The sequence below is a fragment of the Pteronotus mesoamericanus genome, unplaced genomic scaffold (genome assembly GCF_021234165.1).
Source record: "Pteronotus mesoamericanus isolate MK-2021 breed Mesoamerican mustached bat unplaced genomic scaffold, CSHL_Meso_final contig_291, whole genome shotgun sequence".
Classification (NCBI taxonomy): Eukaryota; Metazoa; Chordata; class Mammalia; order Chiroptera; family Mormoopidae; genus Pteronotus; species Pteronotus mesoamericanus.
The window spans coordinates 5,717,665-5,742,975 of NW_026555124.1; the positions used below are offsets into that span (position 1 = coordinate 5,717,665).

Below are 25,311 nucleotides of genomic sequence, written 5' to 3' on the forward strand. Positions count from 1 at the left end.
TTCCTCTATTTCTCCCCTCCCTTCTCTAAAAATAAATAAAATCTTTAAAAAGTATGACATAGAAATATGCCTCATAATCCACCACTCATTGGAGACCACTCTTGAAATTTTGGTATATTGTAATTGTCTTTCTTTTATTCTCTCATTTATTTAAATTGTATGTTCTGAGGTAATTAGCAAGAGAAAAAGCAAATGCAAGGGCCTATATGATGATTGTGAAATTTCTCTACATTCCGAGGATTATGTCTTTATCTGAAGAAGATAATTTATCCTGACTTTTTATTGGTGGACTTGAGGGGTTGTGCCTGGTGATCGGAGCATCTGCTGCAGTTGTTTGAAAGACATCGGCAACCTTCCCCCTTCTCTCAGGACTTCTGGGGCATGCCTTGGCTGCCACTCTGACGTCTGTTTCTGATAAGTGAGTTTCAGTCTCTATCAGCTCTTGGGAATTTTGTCGGCAGAGACCCGGTGAGATCATTTTGCTTTCTGTTGAATTTCCTTTCTCTGTTTTTTCGGACTGCTCTGATGCACATGACCCCGGAGCATTCAGCAATACCTCTGTTCCCTTAGGAACTCTTGGCCCACTCCCTAGTTTTACCTCTGCCTGAATAAAGGCTCCATGTCTCTGGAAAGGAAAACAAAGTTGACATTAACCAGGGAGCACAAGTTGCTGGAACTATGAACTGAATTCATGTGTTAGATCAAGACCTGGTGATTCAGCCACTTAGGTCTCTATTGCTTCACTGGCTGTCACCTTAGTCCATGGTAATTATTGGTGAACCTTTTAAACAAATTATAAAATAGAGTACACCTGAAAATGAACAGGAAGGGAAAAGCAGAAAGTCACAGACGCAGCATCTCATTATTTCACCTTCTCAACTTTGCTCTCATATGGCTTGTATAAGACTAGTCATATCAATTCTCATTTCTTGCTCTGTGGGTTGCTATGGATACAATAGAAACTACAGTTCATAGACCTGAGGATTTATCATTGCACCCTAAATGTCTGTTAGTTTCCAACAAAAGACTTAGTTACAGTGAAATATGAAAACAAACATTCGTAGTTGGAGAAAACCCAGGAACTGACAGTTGCATTTCTGTTTGATCCCCCTGCAACCCACACATAAGCATATCAAAAAGTTATCAAACTGCGGCTTCGTTCTTTAAGCAAACGATTTTAATTATTTAAACCAAATTCCAAAGACTGAGATCCAAAATTATGACATCACTCCTTAGTTTTAACTATGACATGGTTGAAATTTTCTCATACTAATAACCATGTTAACTTGTTTAAATAGACTTTGAGAAAGGTGTTTATGACTTGAAAAGGCTTAAATATAGTTCTAACATAAATATATCCCTTCCTAAAGTATTAAATAATTGATTCTAAGTTCTGTCTCACCTTGCCCCTGATAGGCTCATTGGGAGTTTTCCGGGCATCATATTGATGTATAAAAGAGATACGTTCTATAAAATTCTTTTGAACTTCTGCAGATGCATCAGGACAAGCAAGTGGAACTAAGGGGAAAAAATGAGCTTTGTGAAGTCAGGACAAAAATTAGATTTGTGGATGGATATAAAATCAGCATTCATAATATTCATGCTTTATCAAAAATGCTAATGAAACTAAGTTCTTTTAAGTACAAGGTTACTTACACACATCTAAGTAATACATGTAAGGGATTCAGCATTCCTTTTTCTATGAAAGGGACCAAATTGAAACCACCAAATTAGCCCCATGTGTGCAATTACTAGTAATTAAAAAACTGATATTAATGCAATAATGGCTTTAAAAATGTTAGGTACACTTTTTACACAGACACCAACCAAAGTTTTGAGAAAAGTATAAGTACAATATATTTTTCAATTTATTTTTACACCTAGAAAAGCTATGAGAGACGTAGGCGTAAGGTGTTCCCAGCTAGCACCACCCGAATGAACTGGAGGGCCCTGGGGCTGCTGCAGTTGAAAACCTAATTCTTTTTATTTCTCATTGTCAGAAACTCAGGAAATTGCAAGAGTATTAAACTCTGACTCTTAAACAAGCCAATTTTGGGTGATAGACAAATAAGGATTTATATATTGGTCTCTCTGCTCTATATTTAGTATTTTAAATAATCTTTAAAGGTTTTATTATTTGTATAGAGAAGGGAAGGGAGAAAGAGAGGGAGAGAAACCCTGATGTGCGAGAGAAACATCGATCAGTTGCCTCTCACACAGCCCCAGCCAGAAGTATGGCCTGCAACCCAGGCTTATGCCCTGACCAGGAATCGAACCAGAACCTCTCAGTTCGCAGGACAATGTTCAAACCAGTGAGACACACCAGTCAAAGCTAGTACTTGAAATAATTTTTAAAACTCACTTTATTTTTAGCATTCAGGGTTATGTAAGGAGACCGGGTAATTCCCAAGTTAGTGGCTTAAAATTCTATCAAGCCTAAAATTTGAAAATTCCCTGTTTTATAAAAAATGTGTACATAAGACCTTAGGTACACCTACCATATCTATGAAATGATAACAAGAAACTGGCAACAATGGTTTTGTATGGAGAGAGAATTGGCTGACTGAATAAGGTAGATTCACTTTCACTGTATATCCTATTGTAGCATTTGAATTTTGTACTGTATGCATGAATTAACTGTTAAAATGTAAAATTTTAAATTTTTAAATCATGTCTTTAAAATTAGGGAGGATATACATAAAGGGAAAATATGTTAGTAAATTCACATTTATTAAGCATTCATGAATTCAATTCAATATTCAAACATTGATATAAACTAATGTTACCAGCAAGAATGAGTGTTCAAATATATATTACCTGATATGAAATGACAATCTTTTCCCAGTTAGTAGGTAAAAAAAAAAAAGCTAATTGGTAACACTCCTTGATTTCCAATTGAGATCAGATAGTCAAATCTCATTTCCTACTTAATCATTACCTTTCTTTTAATACTCGCTAGCACACAAAAGAAGAGTAGGTGCCAAAGATTGGACTGAAATTTGTAGACAACTAAAACATTGAAAATTCTAACCATGACTACTTTTTTCCACCAATTGCGAAAAGATTACCAGTTTTGGGGGTGAATGTGTTGGTCCAGCTCATAAAACATTAGTGTTCTCAGAAACACAGTTTGATAACTTTTTGAGTGAAATAAAGCAGCTCTAAATTTAGGTTTTACTCAGCAGGGGTTAATGAAGTTTCCCAGGCCTGGGCTTTGGGATAAGATAGACGTGTTTTCCCATTCCAGCTCTACCACATTTCCTAGCTGTGTGACTTGGAACTACGTCACTTAAACCTTCATTGAGACTCAATTCCATTTTCTCTAAAAATAGGAGTAATAATAATTTGCTTTCATAATTGTGAGGATTGAAGACAAAAAGTCTCTAAAACACGGGGGTCAAAGTCAGACATGAGCCAACTCTTCGGTGTCCTGACAAAAGGGGAAGCCATGGAAGGGAGAAGCATGAATGCGATGAAGTACCACAAATCTGTAAGGCATCAGTGAACCGCTAGAAAGGGTTGGTGGCAGCTTGCAGGAGGGTAGGGAGGTCAGATGCAGCCAACAGAGAAGAGGTGGAGGAAAGCTTTTGAAATCAGCTCTTGATTCCCCCCACATTGCCTTGGGGAGATCACTGCTTGCCACAGGGCTGCAGAAACCGGCAGAAACTGTGTAGCCATCTGTTGGCAATTCAGTAACATCGGAACAGCACAGAAGTCCCTTTGGGTAAGAAGGTGATCAAAAAAAAAGATGTATGCCTCCCCGTTAGGCATTTCCTCCACCATTCCCCTAGTAGCCATCAGTGCTGGGGGATGAAAAATACTAAGAGATGCCCTTCTCTCAGTGGTGCCTCTTTTTAAGAGTTTAACGGGAAAAGAAGTAGAGTCCTGACTTGAGGACTGGTCTAGAGCAGTGACAAGTGAGGATGGTCAACATTGGGTTTGTGGGGACTGACGCTCTCCAGCCTGACCTTTATTTTCTTTCTTTAAACTCAGTGGGAGGCACACAAGCCAGTCCCTGTCTTTAGCCTTTGCCTACACAGGGCTGCTGATTCCCCTCAGGAAACATGACCTAAAATAAACTAGATGGATGCTATAAAAGAAAGACAACAAAATTTAAAATATATATTATGCGAAGCAGCATTACTAGAATCTGTGCACTGAGAATTAAAATAAGCATAACAAACATCCTCAAAGATATAGAAGGTATTTTTATGAAAAGAGAATTAGTGGTCGTAAAAAAAGAATCACATGAAATACTAGAAATAAAAATAATAATTAAAAAAGAAAAGATGAGATAAATAACAAGATTCATGAAATAGAAAACCAGACTGAGAAGCTCTCCCAGAAGGCAGCAGGAAAGGATAAAGAAATAAAAATATAAAACAGAAGCTAAGAGACATGGACAGTAGAAGTACCACCAGGAGAATTCAGGAGATTAGAAGAAGAAATAGAAGGAAATATTTGAAGAAATGATGATGATAAATATTGAAGAATTAAAGTTCAAAGACCTCAGATTGAAAGGGCTCACAGATTACCAGGCAGGTAGCAGGGCCAGCAGTAAGCAAGGCAGGTGGGAGGCAAAATTAAAGGGGCGCTTACTTCTTACTTGCCTCACTCTCTTCCCAGTCTGGCAAGGTAGATAAGGAAAAACTCACATGTAAGACATTTATAGAGAAATTGAAGGTCATTTGAGACAAAGAAAAATTCTAAGTGCTTTCAAAGAGGAGAGGTAGGTTACCAACAAAAAAGAAGCAGATTTATATCAAATTTCAAAACATTGGATACAATGATAATTGATTTAATATTTTTAAAATATTAAAGGGAAAAGAGCTTTGAGCCTAGAATTATTATATCCAACTAAACTGTCATTTAACTCTGAAGCCACAATAAAAAATATTGGGAGGAAAAGAAGGTCTTGAGGATTGAGGGAGGGAGGTGGAGGAGGGGGACAGGGGAGAGTGGTGGTGGGAAGGTGGAGACACATGTATTTGAACAAAAAATAAATAAATTTAAAAAAGTAAAATCAGGAAGTGTTAAAAAAAAAAAGGTCTTGAAATATTTCCCCCCAAAACAATCCAACTTTGAAAAATTCCTAGAGGAAGAACTCAAGAATAAAAATAAATCAAGAAGGGTGCCTAAGGTATATAGAAGAAAATTAAACATTTTGTGTCCTTAAAAAGACTAAAGAACAGAAAAATAAGTATTACACCCATAACACTCAATACTAAAATTCTGCTGTTTAACATATTAATGGAGATCCTGGTGAATATTATTAAAAAAAGAAAAAAAGTAGTATAATGATTGTAAAGGAAAAGAAAAGACTCCTTTTGTAGGTGATATAATTACCCGAATAGAAAAACCACTAGAATTATTAAATTATGAGAATAAGGGTGTGGCAAGGTAAGCAGATAAGTGTATAAAAATCAAAAACATTCTGCTATAATAATAGTAACCCACTAGAAATGAAAAATAAGATACATTCTCAGTAGGAACAAAATCTACATAGTATAAAGTTTCTAGAAATTAACAAAGAATTCAGAAGATTTCTATAGAAAAGTATTTTGAACTTTTTAACTTAAACGAAAAGCAGAACTGAATAGACATTTCATACACTTAGATAGAAGGGCATATAGCATGTTACTACAGAGGTGGCAATTTTTCCTTTGTATAATGTCAATACAACCCAGTCAAGACTCTAGCTGGATACTTTGAGAAATGTCATGAATTCCAAAGTTTAAATGGAAAAATAAAGGTCCATAAATACAGTGATCAACTCTGAAAAGAAAGAGCAAAGAAGGGGAACTTTACTTATTAGATATTAAGACAAACAATAAATCCATATAATGAAAACATTTCAGCACTGACCAACTGAAAACTGACCTAAGGAACAGGGCTCAGAGACAAACCCATTTAAATAGTGAACCCTAAGACATGATTAAGGAGGTTCCACAAGACAACTATGGGAGTATTGATTGCTCAGTAGTTGGCACCCAGGAAACTTCAGTCCATGTAGAAAAATGGAATAGGTCCTGTGTTTAATACTGCAAATAAAGGTGGAATCTAGAGTTAAAGATATAGTTACAGAAGGTAAAATTATAAAATCAAGAGGAGAAAATACAGGAGAATATTTTTGTGATCTAGGAGTAGGAAAACTCATCATAAGCAACCAAGGCACAACCCATAGATGAAAACTTGATAAACTATGAACAACCCCATAAGTAAAGTCAATAGAGGGATAGTATGTTGGAAATATTTGTAATGTGAAAACTAAAAGGGATAGGACATCATCATTTCGTTCATTAAAGAGTGAGGGCAGTTCAAAGACATTTTCAGACAAATGTAAAGAATTGGCCATCCCTAACTCTCACAGAAAGAATTATTTAAGGACACTACAGTAGCCTGTTACATTGGTGGCCCCGGTGAACCAGGCACCCCAGTATTCACATTGAACAGTCACCTCCTTCTTAATATGAACCGGCCTTGTGATTAGTTTTAATGAATAGGATTTGGCAGGAGTAAGATGATGCCAGTACCAGGCATAAACCTTAAGAAAGCCTCAAAGCTTCTGATTTTGCGTTCTTGGGAGTCCTGAGCTACTAGGTAAGAAGTCCAGCTACCCTGCTGGAGAAATCACATGGAGAGTCCACAAGGAGTTGAAGAGGCCTGAGCATTCCAGCATCCTAGCTGAGTCCAGTCCTCAGACAACCTGCCTATTGAATGCAGCCACATGAGCACCCATCAGCCAGACCAACCGAAGAACTGCCCAGCTGAGGCCAGATCAGATCGCAGAGTCATGAGCAAATAAAGTGGTTGTTCTTTTGAGCCATTACACTTTAGTGTGCTTTGTTATGCCGGTAACAAACAGACACTTCAGAAGGAAGTCAATTAAAACAATTTAAATGAATCATCTTTTACAGAATAGTAATCTAGAACCTCTCAGAATCTCAAAAATAATAACTTTAAAAAATTTCCTCATAGGGACTAATATAAGGAGAAGTATAATCTGAGCTGTTACAGAGAGAAATTCCTTACCCAGACATCATGCCTGTCAAAATTAGACATAACTGCCATATTCATTTATGCAAATATGTGAGACTTTTAAAGAAGCCCACAACAGTGAAGAACATCTATGTGAGAAAACATCCAAGATGATATTCAAGTTCTTAGTGGTTACTCTACCTAAGAAGTCAAATCAGACCCAAACTAATTACTTAAAAGAAGCCTTATTAGGTAAAGCTGACAAAAAATAAGGCAAAGTCTATGAAGAATGTTTGAAATCCACTCTCTGTTTCTTAGAAACTTAATCTAATTAAAACAGGAATTTTCTAAACAAGGATACAACAATTTGGCACCCAGCCATCTATATTTTATTAACAAAGCCAAGATTTATTCAAATACACAACTTACTGCTTGTATGGGAGGAAACAGCTTTTACTTTGAGAAATTTTCTTAACATGTTGTTTGTGTCTGCTTAAAGAGCATGAGTAGTATAAAGCCCATTTCTCAAAATAATATTATTGTGATCTTACATAAAAAGATTATTAATGTAAAAATAATAGTACAGATTTTCAAAATAGAGTGAAAGAAAACAGAAACTAGAAAATAACTATAGCAAGTCATTGTTATGTTACCCCTCGGTGCATAAAAAGCAACACAAACTAAAATCTTATTTAGAAAATTATTTTTGCCACCGTATCTGAATTTGAAATTCAAAAGAATGTTAAACTATCAAGTAGTTGATAAACAGCCAAAGTTTCATTTAAATATGAAATACCTCCCTCACAAATTAGATCAGCCTTTCCAATGTATAAAGTTTTATTATGTAAAACCAAAAGAGAATACTTATTCTTACAGGGACTCAGATATGACGGAGCATAGTCATTTGTTGAACTGACTGTGGACAGCAGCCAGGAAACTGTGTGGTGGTATAAGACAGAAAGGGCACTTTCACTGTCAGCGCAAGATGACATTGCTGAAATGCCAGAGACCAGGCGTAATTAAGTGGGCTGATGGAACAGAATGACTATGAGATGACTTTTAACTGATATTAATTCATGTTTATATACACATTTTCCATGTCCACATGCATACTCTGGCATATATGGACTAGATTATATACATATTTCAAAAATTACATTAAAACATTCTTTTCAAATCATTTTCATCTAGTATACAAATACCATCTAAAATATGAATAAATTGCAGGCCTATATTGGTATGTATGTTAGTTAATTATATTGCAACTTTAAAATAATCTGTTAGATAATAGGTAATTGTCATTAAACTAATCACTAAATATATACTGGTTGAGCCTGGGCATTGTGCTAGGACCCGGGATACAGTAATGACCTAGGCAATAAGAAATACGAATAAAAGAATAGAGGCAGAAGGAGAGGGACAAGGAGGAGGGAGAAGAAAGGAGAGTAGGAGAGAAGGCAAGTAGAGGGAGAAAAGAAGATGCCCACACCAGGTTCCCAAAGCTGGAGTCTAATGCAACACTTAATTTAGTGCAATGCAATAATTAATAATAGAAATAGGTACCATTTGTTGTCCACTGTGTACTAAGCATGGTAGTAGGCACTTTATTTCTTAGGACAAACAATGAGAAGTAACTGGAAATCTAAAGGAGGAGTGTGGTATCATTTATGTTTTTAAAAGACACATCTGATGATGGCGTGAAAAACAAATTACAGAGGAGAAAGGATGGAAGCAGGAGAGCAGTGGCTGCACTACATTGGTAAGAAGATTTGGGATATATTTTGAGACTGGAGGTGTCGAGATTTGCTGACGGGTTGGGTGTGGAGCATAGGGAGTTTTAGAATGACTTCTAGATCAAAGCTTGAGCACCTGGAGGAATAGAAGTTGTGTTTATTGAGAGAGTGAAGGCCAGTGGAGGAAGGTTTGGATGAGGGAAATGAGATGTTCTATTCCAGCCATGCTAAGTTTGAAAAGGGGATTAGCTATCCAACAAGAGAGGCTAAGTAGGTGGTTGGATAGGTAGTCTTGAAGTTTAGTGAAGAGGCCAGGGCTGGAGAGAAAATTGGTTCTTATATTAGTTCCTTTGACTTTAATCTTCTGTTCCTTATTTCATCTACTTAGGATAATATCTCTTAAGTCGGCATGTTAATATTAGCACCCTTATCTTCTACTTCTCATCTTCTGTCAACTGTATATCTATTTGCTTGTCAAGGCTGATAACATAGTTCTGTTTTGTAACCATATTCAAATTTTCCATATTGTGTTTATAGATTGAGGCTCAAAGTTGAGACCTGCTAAGTAGCATTTATAGTATAATTGAATTTTGTTTACTAATGGTCCAAATATTGTTCCAGGACTACATTTCTTTCTCAGTGTGTCCAATGCTCAGTGCCACTGGAAAAACAAGAATTGAGTGTCCATGTCAAATAAATCCTCTTTTCTAGGTTAAAAAATTATTTCCCCTGAGAACACTGAAGGTGTCAACTACATTGTGCTCTTCTCTCCGTGATGCTTGATTCCATATTGATATTTATTCCTTAGATGATGACTTATTTTTCTTTCTCTTTAGGGAATCTTCTCTTTATGATTGTTATTTTGCAATTTCATAGTGTTTTCTAGGTAAGTTTTTCTTCTTCATACTTTGAAGCACTGAGCAGACCCTTTTAATACCTCTTTTATTTTTCTCTTTTTCTAAATTGTATTTTTTCCACTACCATTTATCCCCTTTCATCACACTGTTTGTCCATGTCCATGAGTTCTTTAATGCCTCTCTTATATTGGGAAACTTTCTTGTGTAGAGCACTGGTTACTATTACTACAGGTACTGGAGTCAGACTGACTTCAAATACCAATTGTTTGTGGTATATCTTTGGGCAAGTTACTTAAATTCTGTGTTTGCTTTTTATCTCAAAAATGAGAGTATTAACTGTATTACTATACTATTCTATAGGGTTTGTGTGAAAATTGAGTCGATATTTAGAAGTTCCATAAACGTCCCAGCAAGTAGTATGTTCTCAATGAATGTATTATATTGTTACCCGACAGCCTTGTACTGCTCCAGAACAGCCAGTGGGGTCCTACCACTCGCTGCCCATAGGCAAAAACTCTGGAGATGGAGTCTAGTGGAAAGAAAAAAGGAATCTCTTATTTAAAGTATACACAGCTTGAAATAATGGCAGGTTTCTGCCTCAAAGCCCATTTCCTTTAAAATGCCTCAAAGAAAATTACCCTGCCACCCTCTGCCAGCTCAGTTCAAGGTTGCACCAAGAACCTCTCCTGCCACCCAAAGTACCATCCTTTTCATCCTTCAGAGTATGTGCGCGCTCGCGGCATGCTGTCCTCTTCCTCCAGTCGCTGCTAAGCCCCATCCCACACAATAGTGCAGTGGGTTGAGGCCCTGCCTGGGCAGGAGCTGGTGGAGTGGCCGTGATGGAGGAAACTGCCGTTGTGCCGTTGTCGAGGGCCCGGGCTGGAGGAGTGTGCGGGTGATGGGCGGGCACTGTCGCGGTGCCTTCTTGGCAGTGAGACACTGACCCACGGGGAGGGGCATGGGGCCTGCCACTGACAGGCCCACACAGGGAGCAGGTCCCAGAGGCTTGGGAAGGGGCGCGGGGAATGCTGCCAGATGACCCGGTTCCTCCAAGGCCCACCGGTTCAGGAGCCTGAGCCCCGTCCTCTGGCACCGACCAACCAGCCAGGAGAGGGAAGAGCAGAAGGTTGCATTTTCTGCGCACTCGCTTTTAAAGACCCCCGATAAATCCCCCCTGCAGTGGAAGTAAATGGAAGGGCATGTCCCCTCCATCCAATCACCTCCCTAGCTCAAAGCGTCAGCCCTTTGTGCTTTTCTGTTGAGTCAGGTGTGCGTCGTCCCAGTTGCTGGGCACACGCAGTCTTTGGTACTTGGCCAGCCTTCCCCATGGGGGGCAGGGGGTGGTCTCCCCTGTTACAGTGCTGATAATTATCTCACCTTCAAGTTCTACTCTTTTTATTCCTGGAGCTCCAGAGCAGTTGGACCTTCCAGACTGATTCTCCATTTTGTTTTTATTCTCTCATACTTTCTAGTCTTTTGTTGTCATTCTTTTATGCTCTGTGATATTTCAGATAACGCTCTGGTCCTCCCCACCCCCTTTTCCCTCTGGTACACCTGTTGATGGAGTCTAAAGATACTTAAGGGTTTTGTCAGGCACATTGGCTCACGTTTGCTGCATCTCTTTCTATATGTTCTAGGCTATTGCTTCTTTGCTCTCTTTTATCCATTAACAGGCTTCCATTTTTCCCACATTCCAGAAAGCTCTTTATTCCATTCTCTTTACTCTTATGGATCAACTGATTTATTATCATTTAATAGGGTCTTGGGAGGCCAGGGATTTAGATACAGTTATACCTCGGTACGCGTTGGCTTCAGAACTTGTCAAACTCTGTACTCGTCGCATTATGAGGAGAAAAAAAATGTTTCAGGACTGGGTGCTTGCTTGGGACTCATGGCACTTGCTAGAACTTGAGAGTTACGCCACACGCTGCCAGAGCAAATGCTTCATCAGTTCCAACTCTTTGGTTTCGGCACTCGTCAAGAGTTTCAGAATGAATGAACAATGAGTACCGAGGTATCACTGTATTTGCATTCAGTTTACTGTCCTAAATCAGAAGAGGAAACATTGTTACTTTTGTAAACCAGATGCTCTTGTTATTGGTTATCTAATAGTTGGCCCTCTCCCTTAACTACCACCCTTGAGGAGCTAATGATACTGAATATATGACCATTTGTCCTGACCTTCAATCTAGCTGCCTTTTGTATGCTTAAATAGACTGGCCAGATCAGAGAGGCCAGAAGGCTAAAATTAGTGAGGTACTCTTGACCTCTAAAAGTAATTCTTTGTTGTCTACTGTCGTGTTTAGAAAATTTGAAGTTTAGCTTATGAAATTTGGAGCGAGTGAGGACCAGACTGGGTACTCAATAAACACTTTCTGTTTCTACTTAATCCTGCATTTATTTAAGGTTTGCTAAATCCTAATCCAGAAGTAGAAACGACTAGGACATGGGTTTAAAAACAGATACAACTTGAATAAATGTGAAAGACTAAGTTTATTATAATGGCATGATCAGGGAAAACAAATTTTAAATTTGAAAATGTTTTAATAGTGTGTGTAATAGTATGAGTATTTCCTAAATTAAGTTTTGTGGGATATCAGGCATGTGAGATGATATCCTGAAAAATGGTGAAGTGGTCAGTAAGTGGGAAACAGCATTCTGTATTCCTCTTCTTGGAAATTCCTTATGTTTATGCTTAGAACAAAGGTTTTAAGAGCTCTGTAGTCAAATATATATATAGATATATTTGATAATTATCTCACCTTCATCACCTAAATTCAGCTTTTGCAAAACTTACTTAACCACTTTCCCTATTTTTTTGAGCATCTATAAACATAGGAAAAAACCCCCCAAAAAACTAGTGCCCCTCAGACTAACTTTGAGAAATACTGCCTTATAGTATTGCCTACTATTTGATTAGTTACAATTTTTTAAATTTGGTGGCAATAAAGAACAGAATTCTACTAAGTTTCTCACTTGGAAGCTGGTGTTTAATGATCAGTACAATTTTACTATGTTATAGTAAATGTGTTTGGAGATACGCTGTCCACCAGGAAGGGATAAAGAACAAACTTGTCAAGGGCTGCACTGGTTGTTTATTTTCAACTCCTGTAGAGAAGGAATTTTCTCTGGAGGTGCCAGCAGATCTAATACATCTTAAGTTGGAAGGAATGACCTGGGACAATAGAGAAGAAGTTTTACCACTGCAATCTTACCTATTCCACAAGAAGGCTTTTGCAACTTGCTGTGTTTGACTGGCAAAACCAATGGACATGTTGGTTTTTGAAAGTCACTCCTCTGGGTGCTTTTAGTATCAAAAGGTGGTTGGAAGTGGTGTTCCAGTCCTTTATCATATGACCACCAGGCACCCTTTATGGAAAAAAATCAGAAACACAAAATTGGATACTGTAGGACATTTTTGTGTGCTGCTTGATGTCTTTGAATGTTCAGCAATTTGATTCAACAAGGCATGGATATTCTAAAACATAGTTCTAAAATCTAGGAACATATTTTCACATGTTTCTTAAAAGACACCTGAAAATGAAATATATATTTTTAGTTAAAATACAGATGCTAAATTCTTAAACTACCTTCTATTAACAGATGGAATAATAAAATCAATTAAAATATTTATATTTCTATTTTATACAATTTTATTATATATGTACACATGCATGCATATATATATTAGCCAAGATTTAATCTAAAAATTATGTTCTATACTTTCCATTATGATAATACAAATAATATATTATCATCTAAAATGGTGATTTTCAAAGTTTTTTGTCCATGATTGACACCATGAAATATATTTTTATATTGTTATACAAGAGCACACAATGCATACATACACATACAATTCAAATAGTATCACAAAAACAATACTTACTCCTACTACATGCAGTGCAGTTGGCTATTTTTCTATTTATTATTATTATTTTTTTTTTTTGCTTTTGTCTTCTATTTTACAATGCCTGTTGCAAACCACAGAGTTTTCTGGCAGGGGGTGGGGAATTCTGTGGGAGCAAGAAATCAATGAGAGGCTAAAAGTTTGGAGAAGTACATTCTTCAGAGCTTAAAGTCAGAGCTGCTCAACTTTCAGTTCTTTGGTAAGGAAATTCTCTTCAAACTGAAAAAGATGGGATGAACATGCATAGATGAAGAGAGAGTTAGACCTCACTTTGCAACTTTAAATGAGGGCCAGCTGTTAGGACAATGACAAATTGTAACCAGAAGTAAAGAATAAGTTTGCAGAGATCAAAGAAATTTAGGAAGTAGGGAATTTTGGAGAATAGGAGAGAACAGCTGCCTTATTTTTCAGAATGGGTTAAAAGGTGAGTTCCAAAAAAAACCCCCAAACCCTACTTGATGTAGATCCTAGGAATTCTAGAGCAGATTCCTAGACAGATAGTGACTGCTCGCTATCTGGCTGAAAATAGTCACGTTTTATTATTGTCAGCATGCCTGGTTTTTGCAGCTCCATGATCATGATAGTGCTTATTTTAGTGCCCAGGGATCTAGGATGCATAGCCCTTCTCTCACTCTCGGACACAGTCCCACGAGGTAGGTACACCCACTTTACAGGTGAGGAAACTGCTGGCAGATTAGGTACCTTCGCCAAGGTATACCACCAGCAGGCAGGAGAGCTGCCACAGCTCAACCCCTCCCACCTGTGCAGGCCTTTAATTTCCGTGCCACGTGGCTGTGTCCAATCTGCTATGGAATGCAAAGCCAGAGGAGCACAAACTTACTTAAATTATTTCAAACGTAAAAATAAAAGGGCGCCACGTGAGTATCCTCAGAAAGATCTACTATGATAAGGTTTGAAGGACTTGCACTTTATATCATCTTCTTATTTTGATTAGAAACTTATTTTGCTAATATGTAATAACTGGGAAAGTGGCCCTGGGATAAGTGAACCACTAGGAACTGCCTGGCAAATTTCAATTTCTTTTCCCTCAAACAGGAGTGTAATGCAAAAACTACCTTTCAAATAGATACTCATTCGACTTTCAAGAAGAATTCTTTTGAATTTAGAATTTTAGCAAAATGGTCTCTTGAGTTTCACAAAGGAAATAGTGAACACTGTTTCCTAAAATGTGATTGAGGACTTTAAGACCCCATAGTTGGTGAAAATTTCTAATTAATATTGTAAATTGGATAGATTTTTATTTCAGCAGGATGAAATTCTATAGTTCAGAAAATGTTTTTATCGTTTCTATTTCTGGATAGTGTGCCCTCTCCCTGAAAAGTCTGGTTTGTGCTGGAAAAGTGAGTGTGTATATGCACCATACACATGTGCTTGCCTTTTTGGGCCCAGCATTTGCTTATAAGAGATTATAAGATTGAAGATATAGGTGGAGGCTTTTTGTCCCCTTTACCTCATTCTAAAAAGAAAGACTAAAAATTTACTGCTCTGTCTACCATCTGTCTAGGCTTTGGGGGTCAGACCACACTGGCAGATGGTAGAGTGGGTTTTGTCTAAAACAGATAGTTGTTCCCAGTTCAAATCTTTGAACCCAGCCCTGGCTGGTGTGGCTCAGTGGGTTGAGAGCCAGACTGCTAATTCAAAGTCCGCTGGTCACTTTCCTGGTCAGGGCACAGATCTGGGTTGCAGGCCAGGTGCCCAGTTGGGGGTGTACAAGAGGCAGCCATTGATGCTTCTCTCACACATCAATGTTTTCCTCCCTCTCTTTCTCCTTCCCTTAACCTCTCTCTAAAAAAATTAAATAAAATCTTAAAAACAAACAAACAAAAAAACACGTCAGAACCAAAGATAGAAAGAAGTCCTCCCTTCCAACCCAAGACCGGTCTCCTTTCCTGCCCCAGGATGACAGTCTTTCGGGTTCCGTGGTAGAGAGATGCCTGGAGATTCCCAGTGATGAGGCTCCCATTAACCCCTGGCCCCTGGGAGGCCTAACAACCATTGCACTATGAATCCCTTAGTCATATTTGGAACCCACTGTGAAGCAGCCTCTGTGATATACTTGTGTTATCTCTAAGCCTTTAGAAATGCATTAATAAACATTACTTATTTTCTATTCTTTGGGAAATTAAGGGGGAACCCTCAGGAGATAAGTAGTAAAAGAAAGTGAGACATCCTGGAGAAACCAGTTAAAAGGAGCAAGAGGTGGGAAGTCGAGCCCTATAGCAGCAGCCACAGTGGCTGGGCCAGGACAGCTGCTGGTGGCGGTGAGGCGTGGAACATAACACCACACTTGAGGATTCCTAGGAAAATATGGCCTTTTTTAAAAATCATTTTTTATTTTTCAATTACACTTGACATACAATATTGTATTAGTTTCAGGTATATACCCTAGTGATTAGACATTATATAACTTGCTAAGTGATCATCCCAATAAATCTTGTACCCATCTGGCACCCAACATAGTTATTAGAATATTATTGACTATATTCCCTATGCTGTACTTTACATCCTTGTGACTATTCAGTAACTACCAATTTGTAGTTCTTTATCCCTTCACCTTTTTTGCCCATTCCTCTAACCCCCCTCCCATCTGGCACATATCAAAGTGTTTGTTTTCTCTCTGTATCTATGAGTCTGTTTCTGTTCTGCTTGTTTGTTTATTTTATTTTTAGATTCAATGGTTGATAACTATGTATTTATTGCCATTCTATCGTTCATATTTTAATCTTTTTTTTCCTTCCTCTTAAATAAGACTCTTCTAATGTTTCATATAATACTGGTTTGGTAGTGATGAACTCCTTTAGCTCTTTCTTGATTGGGAAGCTCTTTATATATCCTTCTAAATAATAGCTTTGCTGGGTAGAGTAATCTTGGTTGTGGGTTCTTACTTTCATTACTTTGAATTTTTCTTGCCAGTTCCTCTGATCTACAAAGTTTCTGCTTGGAAATCAGCTGACAGTCTTTTGGGAGCTTCCTTAGAGTTAACTAACTTCTTTTCTCTTGCTGCTGTTAATATTCTTTGTCTTTAACCTTTAGCATTTTAATTATGGTGGGTCTTGGTGTGGGCCTCTTTGGATTCATCTTGTTTGGGACTCTGCACATCCTGGGCTTGTATGTCTATTTCCTTCACCAGTTTATGTAAGTTTTCTGTCATTATTTTTCAGATAGGTTTTCAATTCCTTGCTCTCTCTCTTCTCCTTCTGGTGCCCCCATGTTGCTAATGTTGGTATGCTCGAAGTTGTGCAAGAGGCTTTTTACACCATCCTCATTTTTCAAAATTCTTTTTTCTTTTTTGCTGTTCTGATTGGGTGTTTTTTGCTTCCTTATATTCCAAATTGGCTGTTTTCATTCTTGGCTTCATCTACATTACTGTCGATTTCCTGTAAATTATTCTTTATTTCAATTAGCGTGTCCTTAATTTCTGACTGGATCTTTTTTAGGCTCTTGAGGTCCTCACTAAGTTCTTTGAGCATCCTTATAACTGGTGTTTTGCACTCTGCATCTAGAAGATTGCTTGTCTCCATTTTGTTTAGTTCTTTTTCTGGAGTTTTGTCCTATTCTTTCATTTGGATATGTTTGTCTCCTCATTTTAGCAGCCTCCCTGTTTTTGTTTCTATGTATTAAGAAGAGCTGATATGTCTCCCAGTCTTGGTAGAGTGGCCTAGTGTAGCAGGTGTCCTATAGGGTCCAGTGACACAGCCTCCCCATTCACCTGAGCTAGACACTCCAGGTGTGCCCCCTAACTCCCATGTGGGCTGTGTACACCATCCTGTTATAGTTCAGCCTTGACTGACATGTAGCATGTCAATATGAGGGATTTTCCCCAAGCTGACTGGCTACAAGGACTGGCTGTGACTACTGTGGATGATCAGCTGTGCAGGGGCCCACCCCACAGAGTAGGACTTAACTTCAGTGGGGCTCTGGTGTCCACTGAGTCTGTCCCTTGAATGTGTCTCTTGTGGAGGTGGTTGAGTGGTACTTTGACACGGTCTGAAGCTGTCCATTGGGTACTTTGGCTCTGGGGCCTCCCAGTAGGTGCAGGCCAAGGTCAGCTGCCACCTGTATTCTGCCCTGGACCAGCTGGTATGAGTTACAAACCAGTCTGCAGATGGCTGCTACTGCTACTTGTGCTGGACTTGGAGGTGCCCAGGAGAGGCTAAGCTGCAAACAAAGGGCAAGGATGGCTGCCACTAGTTCTGGGCCTGGGGCCACTTCATGAGAGGTATGAAGCCAGATGCTGCTTGAGAGATTTTAGGAAAGTCTGAAGCATGAACCAAGATAGGCCATTCTTGTGGAAAAGCCACTGGAAATCATTTGGGTGGGCTCACAGTTGGGTGGAGCGTGGTCTCGGAATCACAAGGGTGGATGAATAGGGATAGGCTGAGGAGACTCAGGCATGGCTTCTGCCTTCCTGCTCTGAGAGGGAAGGGCTCAGAAATGGAACAATGGCTTCTGCCAGCACTTCTGTCTGGTAGAAGGCCGCCCTTCCAGCTCTAACCCTGAGACAGACAGTTCAATTTCTTCCTGTATGTCCATGGTGCCTTTCAAGATGCTGCCCCAGCACTAGAGCTCAGAGGCAGTGAGTCCGAGTAAGTCTGTGTGCAGGCCCTTTAAGAGGAACTGCCTGGAACTCTAGAGCCCTCCTCACTCAGCCACAATCCCTGCTTGTTTTTACAGTCACAAGTTATGGGGATGTCTCTTCCTGACACTGGAACCTTGGTGCAGGTAATTTGGTGTGAGGCTGGGACCCCTTGCTCCACATGGGTCCCAGCTGAGATATCCCTCCCAATTTTTACCCACCACACATGGGTGTGGGACCAGCTTGTTCTGCATCTCCACCCCTTATACCAGTCATGTGTCTCCTTCTTTATGTATGTATCCTTAGTTGTGAGATTTCTGTTCAGCTAGATTTCAGGTGGTTCTGAGTGATGGTTTTTCTATAGGTTACTTATAATTTTGATGTGGTTATGGGAGGATTCGAGAACTATATTTACCTATGCCACTATCTTGACTGGAAATACAGACTTTCAATAACACCTTACACAGAGACAATCACATTTGACTAGTAGAGTTTAGTGACTTTAAAAAATTAACATGCTGTCACAAGCACTGGAGTACATTCTATCTGAGTTCATCTCTACTGTGCGGTAGATACCAGAAGGAGTGCTGAGCTATCTCTTTTTAAGCAATTTGTAATGTCCCCAATAAGTTATTGCTATATTGTGCTCTGTGGAACATTAGTTCTGCAGTATATTAACAGGTACTACATAAAAGAGTTTTCCATAGTTAAATAAATTTGGAAAAAATTTAAATAAGCAAAAATAATAAAAATAAAAAATAAAAAATTAAGCTTATCACAGAATTTCTCAGAACCTTTATATACTAATGTTAATTGTGAAGCTCTAAGAACGGTAGATAAAAATACAGCTTTTTAAAAATATTATATGAATTTTGAACTTTGGAAATAGTGTGATCTCTTCTAAAATATGAACATTTAAAAATACAAGATAACTAAACTAGTTTTCACTGAAGTAACTGAGCTAAAAGCACCTATTTAGTCTGCTAATACCCTCCGTGGAACTGTGTAACTGATTATTGTATTTAAAATTTTTTTAAATAAATAAAATCAACTAATCTGGTGTTCTAAAGATATTATCTTAGCAAAATACATTAAGACACCACATATGTGAATTTAAATATTTAGGCAACTTTATTTTCATTACTCTTATTTTAAAGCCAGCATTACCATACATCAGTTAATTTTTTTTTAAAGTCAAGCTAACTTTTAAAAAGAAATCTATCATCTAAAATAAAAGAACAAAATTTACAAGTATGTGAAATAAGCACCTTATTACTCCACAGATATTTGGAAATGAGTACATTTAAGGGCTTTTATTGTTTTGCTTTTTAAATACTAACATTCCCTTCATCCCACACCCTAGTCAAACGTGCTTTTAACTCTGTGAGGCATCTTCAGTCTTTCTTTGTACTCCTTATTCATATCTGCTATCAACTTCTCTTACCTGTCCTCTTACTTCATTTCAGACTTACTCTTACCATCTCTTAAAGGTCTCTGACTCATTTAGCTTTTAGAACCAATAAAGATTCTTCTGCTACTCTGTCACCCAGTCTTACTGATAGCAGCTCCTAACACTTTTGTTCATTTATTTTTTCATATTTTGATTCTTAAATCAGCTTCTTTTCTGTATAGACTTATTTCCCCAATGTAGGCATAGTCTATCAATTTCTTTTAAATCCCAAATTAACTTTTACTAAATAAAAATGGTCTTAAATAAAATAAAACTGCTCTTGTAAAGGTTTACTACATGGCAAGAACAGTTGATGTTACCATTGTAAAGAGAACGCTCTAAAAGTTATCTCCACTGAAATGTTAAGTTAAATCACAACTACACCTAACTCACAACTTCCATGGCAAAAGGAACTGCTGGGGTTGTGACTGAGTTAAGAATCTTGAGAAAGTGAGATTATCTCATTGTTTGGGTGGGTTTAATGTAGTCCCAAGGGTCCTTAGGAGAGGTTAGGCAGGAGAGTCAGAGAGAGAGATTTGAAGATGCTTTGAGACTGGCTTTGACCAGGAAGGGGTCATGAGCCAAGGAATGCAGGAAGCCTCTAGAAGCTGGAAACAGATTCTCCCTTAGAGTCTCCAGAAGGAACCAGCTCTGCCAATAGACAATGAGACTGATTTTAGACTTCTGAACTCCAGCCTGTACGAGAATAAATTTGTGTTGCTTTAAGCTAGTGTTTAAGTTTGCGGTAATTTGTAACAGCTGCAGTAAGAAACTTATACAATAAATTATACCTCAGCAAACCTGACGTTATGAAAAAGAAGATAATGGAATATATTTAGTATAATAGTGAATTAAAGTGTGGTTTGGCTAAAGCAACCATCCTGGGTCAGAGACAGGATTATGACATTTGCTTACTATGTAATCTCAGACATGTTAATTTACTTTTTGGAGTATTTTATCATCTGTAAAATATTTCCAATAATACCTCCTAGAAATTATTGCACATATTCAAAGATAAAACTTATATAAAACACTTAGCTCATTCCTAACACTTCATACACTTTCAATAAATGGTAACTATTATTTTATAAAAAGTATCTAAATTACTGAGTATGATGGGAAATTTTTATGTTAGAATATGTCACAAATACAATAGATTTCTTCAGTAACATCCAAGCATTACTGTGGTGGCTATATATATATATATGGAAGAAATCCAAATAATCATTTTTCTAGAATGAATATGTAATATATATATGGAATATATATGCAATAATATGTATTTTTTGTATGTAAAAATTATTTTCTGAGAATAGTTGCAGGTTATTGCTTTTAACTATTGGATTATAACAAGTGTCTGAGATATGTTCCATCCGTTAAGCAAAACAGCTCCTAAATCTAAATATATATTTGTATATAACAAACATCTGTCTGACCTGATTTTCAGACTCTTTTTGGAGATCTATGTAAGGAACTGGATCATTGCATGTTCTTGCATTTGTATCAATGAATTTAGCATAAGATGTGCGTCCTCTTCTGACACGTGGTTTTGATTGTGGTGTACTTTTTTCAGGGTCTTTTTCATGTTTGAATTCTTTTTTTTCAGTCACATATACTATGCCAGCATCTCCTATTTTATGCTGTCTGAAAAACAGAATTAAATAGTAAATTATCCCATTAAGCATTTCCGCACTGAGAGAATCACAATTCCATAGGGTATCTTCTTGCTTTAAGTCATCTGAGATAAAGGGATTTGTGTTAATAATGATTACTCAGTACAGGATACCAGTGCGGTGTACCGACTCATTTGCTTGGAGTAAAGCAGTAGTGAATTGATCGTGCTTACAAATCATGCTCACCTGGCAAACTTGTAAAAGCTACCAAATGACCACTATTATTTATCAAGAAAAGACCACTATGCATGTGTCAGAACAATTCAATATCTTATCACTTTATGCTTCTAATAACTATACTAGTACAAAAAATGAAAGTCAATGAATTCTTTATTAAAGAAATGAAGGGAGGGAGGTGGGGGACGGGCAGGGAAAGTGGTGGCAAAGGTGGAGACAAATGTATTTGAACAAAAAATAAAATTAAAAAATATTAAAGAAATGTTTAGAAAGAGATAGTTTATGAAATTTTTCTCCTTTTAAATAAGAAGTAATAGAAATTATAAATGGGAGTGTTTTAAATGTCATATACTTGAAAAAGAAAGGTAAGAATGAAATATATAAATCAGAATACTTTTACATAGAAGCTTTTAAAATCAAAGCCCATGGAAGGTGAGTGAATACAAGACAAATTTATAGAGAAAGTGAATAATTTTGTTTAGCCATATGCATGGCCCTTAAAATGTAACCCCTACCTTACTTCAAAGCCAAGTCTGTCTCCCTTACCAAGTCCTTCTTCAATTAAAACACTTAAATGGCTTCCCATTGCATTTACAATACTGCCTTCTTATCATAGTGTGACCTGGTCCAGCTAATGTCTGCAGTTGCACTCAAGCCTCTCTCCCCTCACTTCTCGGGCCTCCCCCGCCCCTTCCTTTAGCACCAGTCTCTTTCCACTCAGGTATTTGTACATTTGCTTTCCTTCTACCTGGACTGGCTCATTCCCAGTGCCCTGCACAGCTCGCTCACTAACACTGATGTCTCAGCTTGAAAGTCATCTGAGGCTTTTCCTAGGTTTCCCCTTCCTGACTCCATGTAGCCTCCATTGTAGTATTTCCTTCATAACACCACAATTAATAATTGTGTACCTAATTTCTGTTCACTTGTGTTTGGTAAGCACTACAAATAACTTTTACTAATCAATAAGGTCCATGAAGGTGAAGATTGTATTTCATTCATCATTAGGTACCCCCCCATCCAGACATTATGTATTTGTATCTGGAGCCATTATAGTATTTACTATTACTAATGAGTCTCCAGGAATTGTTTTTACTCTGGCTTTGTTTTAGCTGTGCACTCCCAGCCCTCACTCTGACACACAAACAACATTCAGTACCGTTGGATTCTAGTTCCCTGCGTCCCAACAAAAATTGCTTTCTGTGAAGGATTTGGAAAAACTGGTTACTGGTAAAGTGTATAGAACTTCTAAGGCTGTTTCTATTACCTTTCCAGTGATATAAGTCTTTATTTAAAGGTTGTGATTTGGTTGATCACTGTTAGCTGAATCACAAATGCTTCTCACAGCTAAAACCAGCAATATGCTTGTACAGAAATCAGATCCTTGGAGGACAGGACTGTGGTATTTGTTTGCATATGTAAGCACTCATCAATTGAGTACTCGTGGTATGTAACTATACATAAATGCGACATATATGATTGCATAGTAATCTTTTACGAGAAGGAAAAGACAGTTAAAACACTAAGGGCTCAAAGTAAATCAGATCTGGGGTGGAATCCCAGCTCTGCCATTTACCTTTTGAGCCTTGGTTTCCTCATTTGTAGAATAAGGACAATAACACCTATTGCAAGAGATGTAAGAATAACATTGAATAATTGATTCCTTCAACAAATATTTATTGAGTTATGAGTTTTGAGGCACTGAAGAGACAGGAGTGATCAAACAAAAATTCCTGCCTTCAAAGAGTTTACATTCTAGTGGGGAAAGCAGGTAAGAAATAATAAGTAAAGCATATATGCAGGCTTACCTTGGAGATAGTGCTGGTTTGGTTACAGAGCACCACAATAAAGCAACTATTGCAATAAAACAAGTATCTCAATAAAGCAAGTGTAATCTTTTTTGCTGGTGGATGGTCTTGCCTTCAATCTGTAAGAAAGGCTGCATCTGTGGAGCTCAATAACGCGGAGCAGAACGAACCGAGGTATGCCTGTTCTGTTAGATGGTGTCAAGTGCTGAGGACGGCGAGAAAGCAGGGGATTGGGGGAAAAAACATGCATGGATGGGGAGGTAGGTTGCATTTTAAGATATTGTGGAGGCCGCATTATGAAGGCGACGACTGAAAATGACAGGAAAGCAGGAAGCGAGCTAAATGGATACTGAGGGCAGAGAGTCACAGCAGAATGTACTGTAACTGCCGGAGTTCTGCAGCAGAAGCGTACCTGTGCTCAGAACAGCGCCTCTCGAAGTGTGGTCCTTGGAGTAGCAACTCTGGCATCAACTGTCAGCTTGTTAGAAATATAATTCATAGGTCCCATCCCAACCTACTAAAACATAATCTCTGGGACAGATTCCCAGGAAACTGTTGTAGCCAGCTCTGTAGGTGATTCTTATATGTGTGTGGACCACTGTCGTAGTTACAAAAATACAGGCTTTGGAAGCAGTTACTACCAGCTCCACGTCATAACAAGCTTGATTCAATTGTTCTTAAAATTTAGGGTCCATCAGCATCATCTGGAAGCCACCATCAAACCCAGATTATTGTGCCCTGTCCTCGGTTTGTGATTTGGCAGGTCAGTGCTGAGTAGCTTGCAAGAAGTGCATGGCCAGGAAGTTACCAGGTGATGCTGGTCTGGGGCCACACCCTGAGAATCACTGCAGGTGACAGCAAGGCGGCCTGTGTGCTGGTGCAGAGTGGAGTCAGAGGGCAAGTGGTAGCTAAGGCCAAGTAAGGGGAAAGGGGCACGTAGTGTAGGCCCCATAAGCCATTGTCAGAGCCTTAGCTTTTACTCTGCAGTAGCCAATGGTCAGTAGTGATCTGTGTTGTAAAAAGACCACTCTGAGTGCGGTGTTGAGAAGCTGCAGAGAAACAAGGAAAGTAAGCAGCAAAGGCTTTTGAAGTCTGCAGGTAAGAAACGCTGGTACTCGGACCAGGGTGGGGACAGTAGTGTACAGCATTAACCGTGGTGGATTCTGGATAAAATAAAAGGTAAAGCCTACAGAATTTGCTAACAAATTAGATGTGTTGTGCGAGAAGAAATGGACCATTCAAGATGACCAAAAATTTTAGGCCAGACAATGCCTGTGAATTACCTGCAATACAGTAGGTGCTCAGTGAACACTATGTTTTAAAAAGTCTTACTGTCAGTGCTCAACTAATATAAATGAAAGGGAGGTGGGGGATTGGAAGAAGAAAAGCCCTGATGGCCTGAAGACCCACCCATCGGATATCACTTAAGCTTCTCCCAAGAAAAATACTTTTTTGGAAGGAGAGCTAGAAAACCAAATCCCAGCACTTACTGCTGTTTATCATCCTTTACCTCCATGGGCTCCTAAGACCTGGCACAAGGCAGCGAGGAGCCTCAAGGATAATCAGGGACTAAGCACTGCCAGGAAAAGGGCGCCCGAAGAGCCACGATTGTGACTCAAGCGTTGCTAAGCGACAGCGGCCCCCTGGAGCGTGTCCTCGGCAAGCAGCTTGGGGGCGGGACCGGAGCACGCAGGCGCAGTAACCGGCTCTGGCTCCGAGGATTGCTGGCTGGCTTGTGCTGCGCTGGCCGAGCGGCGGGCGGGGGCGGCTGACCGGATCTCTCGGCTTGCTTCCCAGACCTACCCCAAGCTGGACACCCTGCGTTTGAACTTGACCTTCCTGCTATCTGGACGGGAAGGGTATTTATCAGGGCCCACCCCATCCTTGGGGATCAGTGAGGGGCCATTCTGGAGCCTCCCTGTGGCCCTCACCCTTAGCACCTGGGGGCAGAGCTGCTAGTGTCCCTGTCCCCGCAGCACCCGCACACTAGAGCCTGGCAGGACGTCGCCCCGGCACTGCCCGCAGCTGCGAGAGCTGGCTGCAAAAGTGCAAGCAGGCAGGAGAGAAACTTGTTTTCCAGTGAATCATTAAGCACTGTGCAAGTCATGATTCGCTGCTCCTGGGGGGCCTA

At 38.9% G+C, this 25,311-nt stretch overlaps 1 protein-coding gene across 1 annotated transcript; it reads right to left on the reverse strand.

Annotated features, from left to right (window-relative positions):
• Positions 1–226: 226 nt before the first annotated feature.
• CUNH2orf73 (chromosome unknown C2orf73 homolog) lies at positions 227–24,696 on the reverse strand. Its single transcript, XM_054575391.1, has 5 exons — positions 24,671–24,696; positions 20,962–21,169; positions 12,784–12,937; positions 1,403–1,518; positions 227–625 (listed from the first exon to the last, which is right to left on the reverse strand). The coding sequence occupies exons 1-5, from the start codon at positions 24,694–24,696 to the stop codon at positions 227–229; spliced, it is 903 nt and encodes a 300-aa protein (XP_054431366.1).
• Between the last annotated feature and the right edge of the window lie 615 nt (positions 24,697–25,311).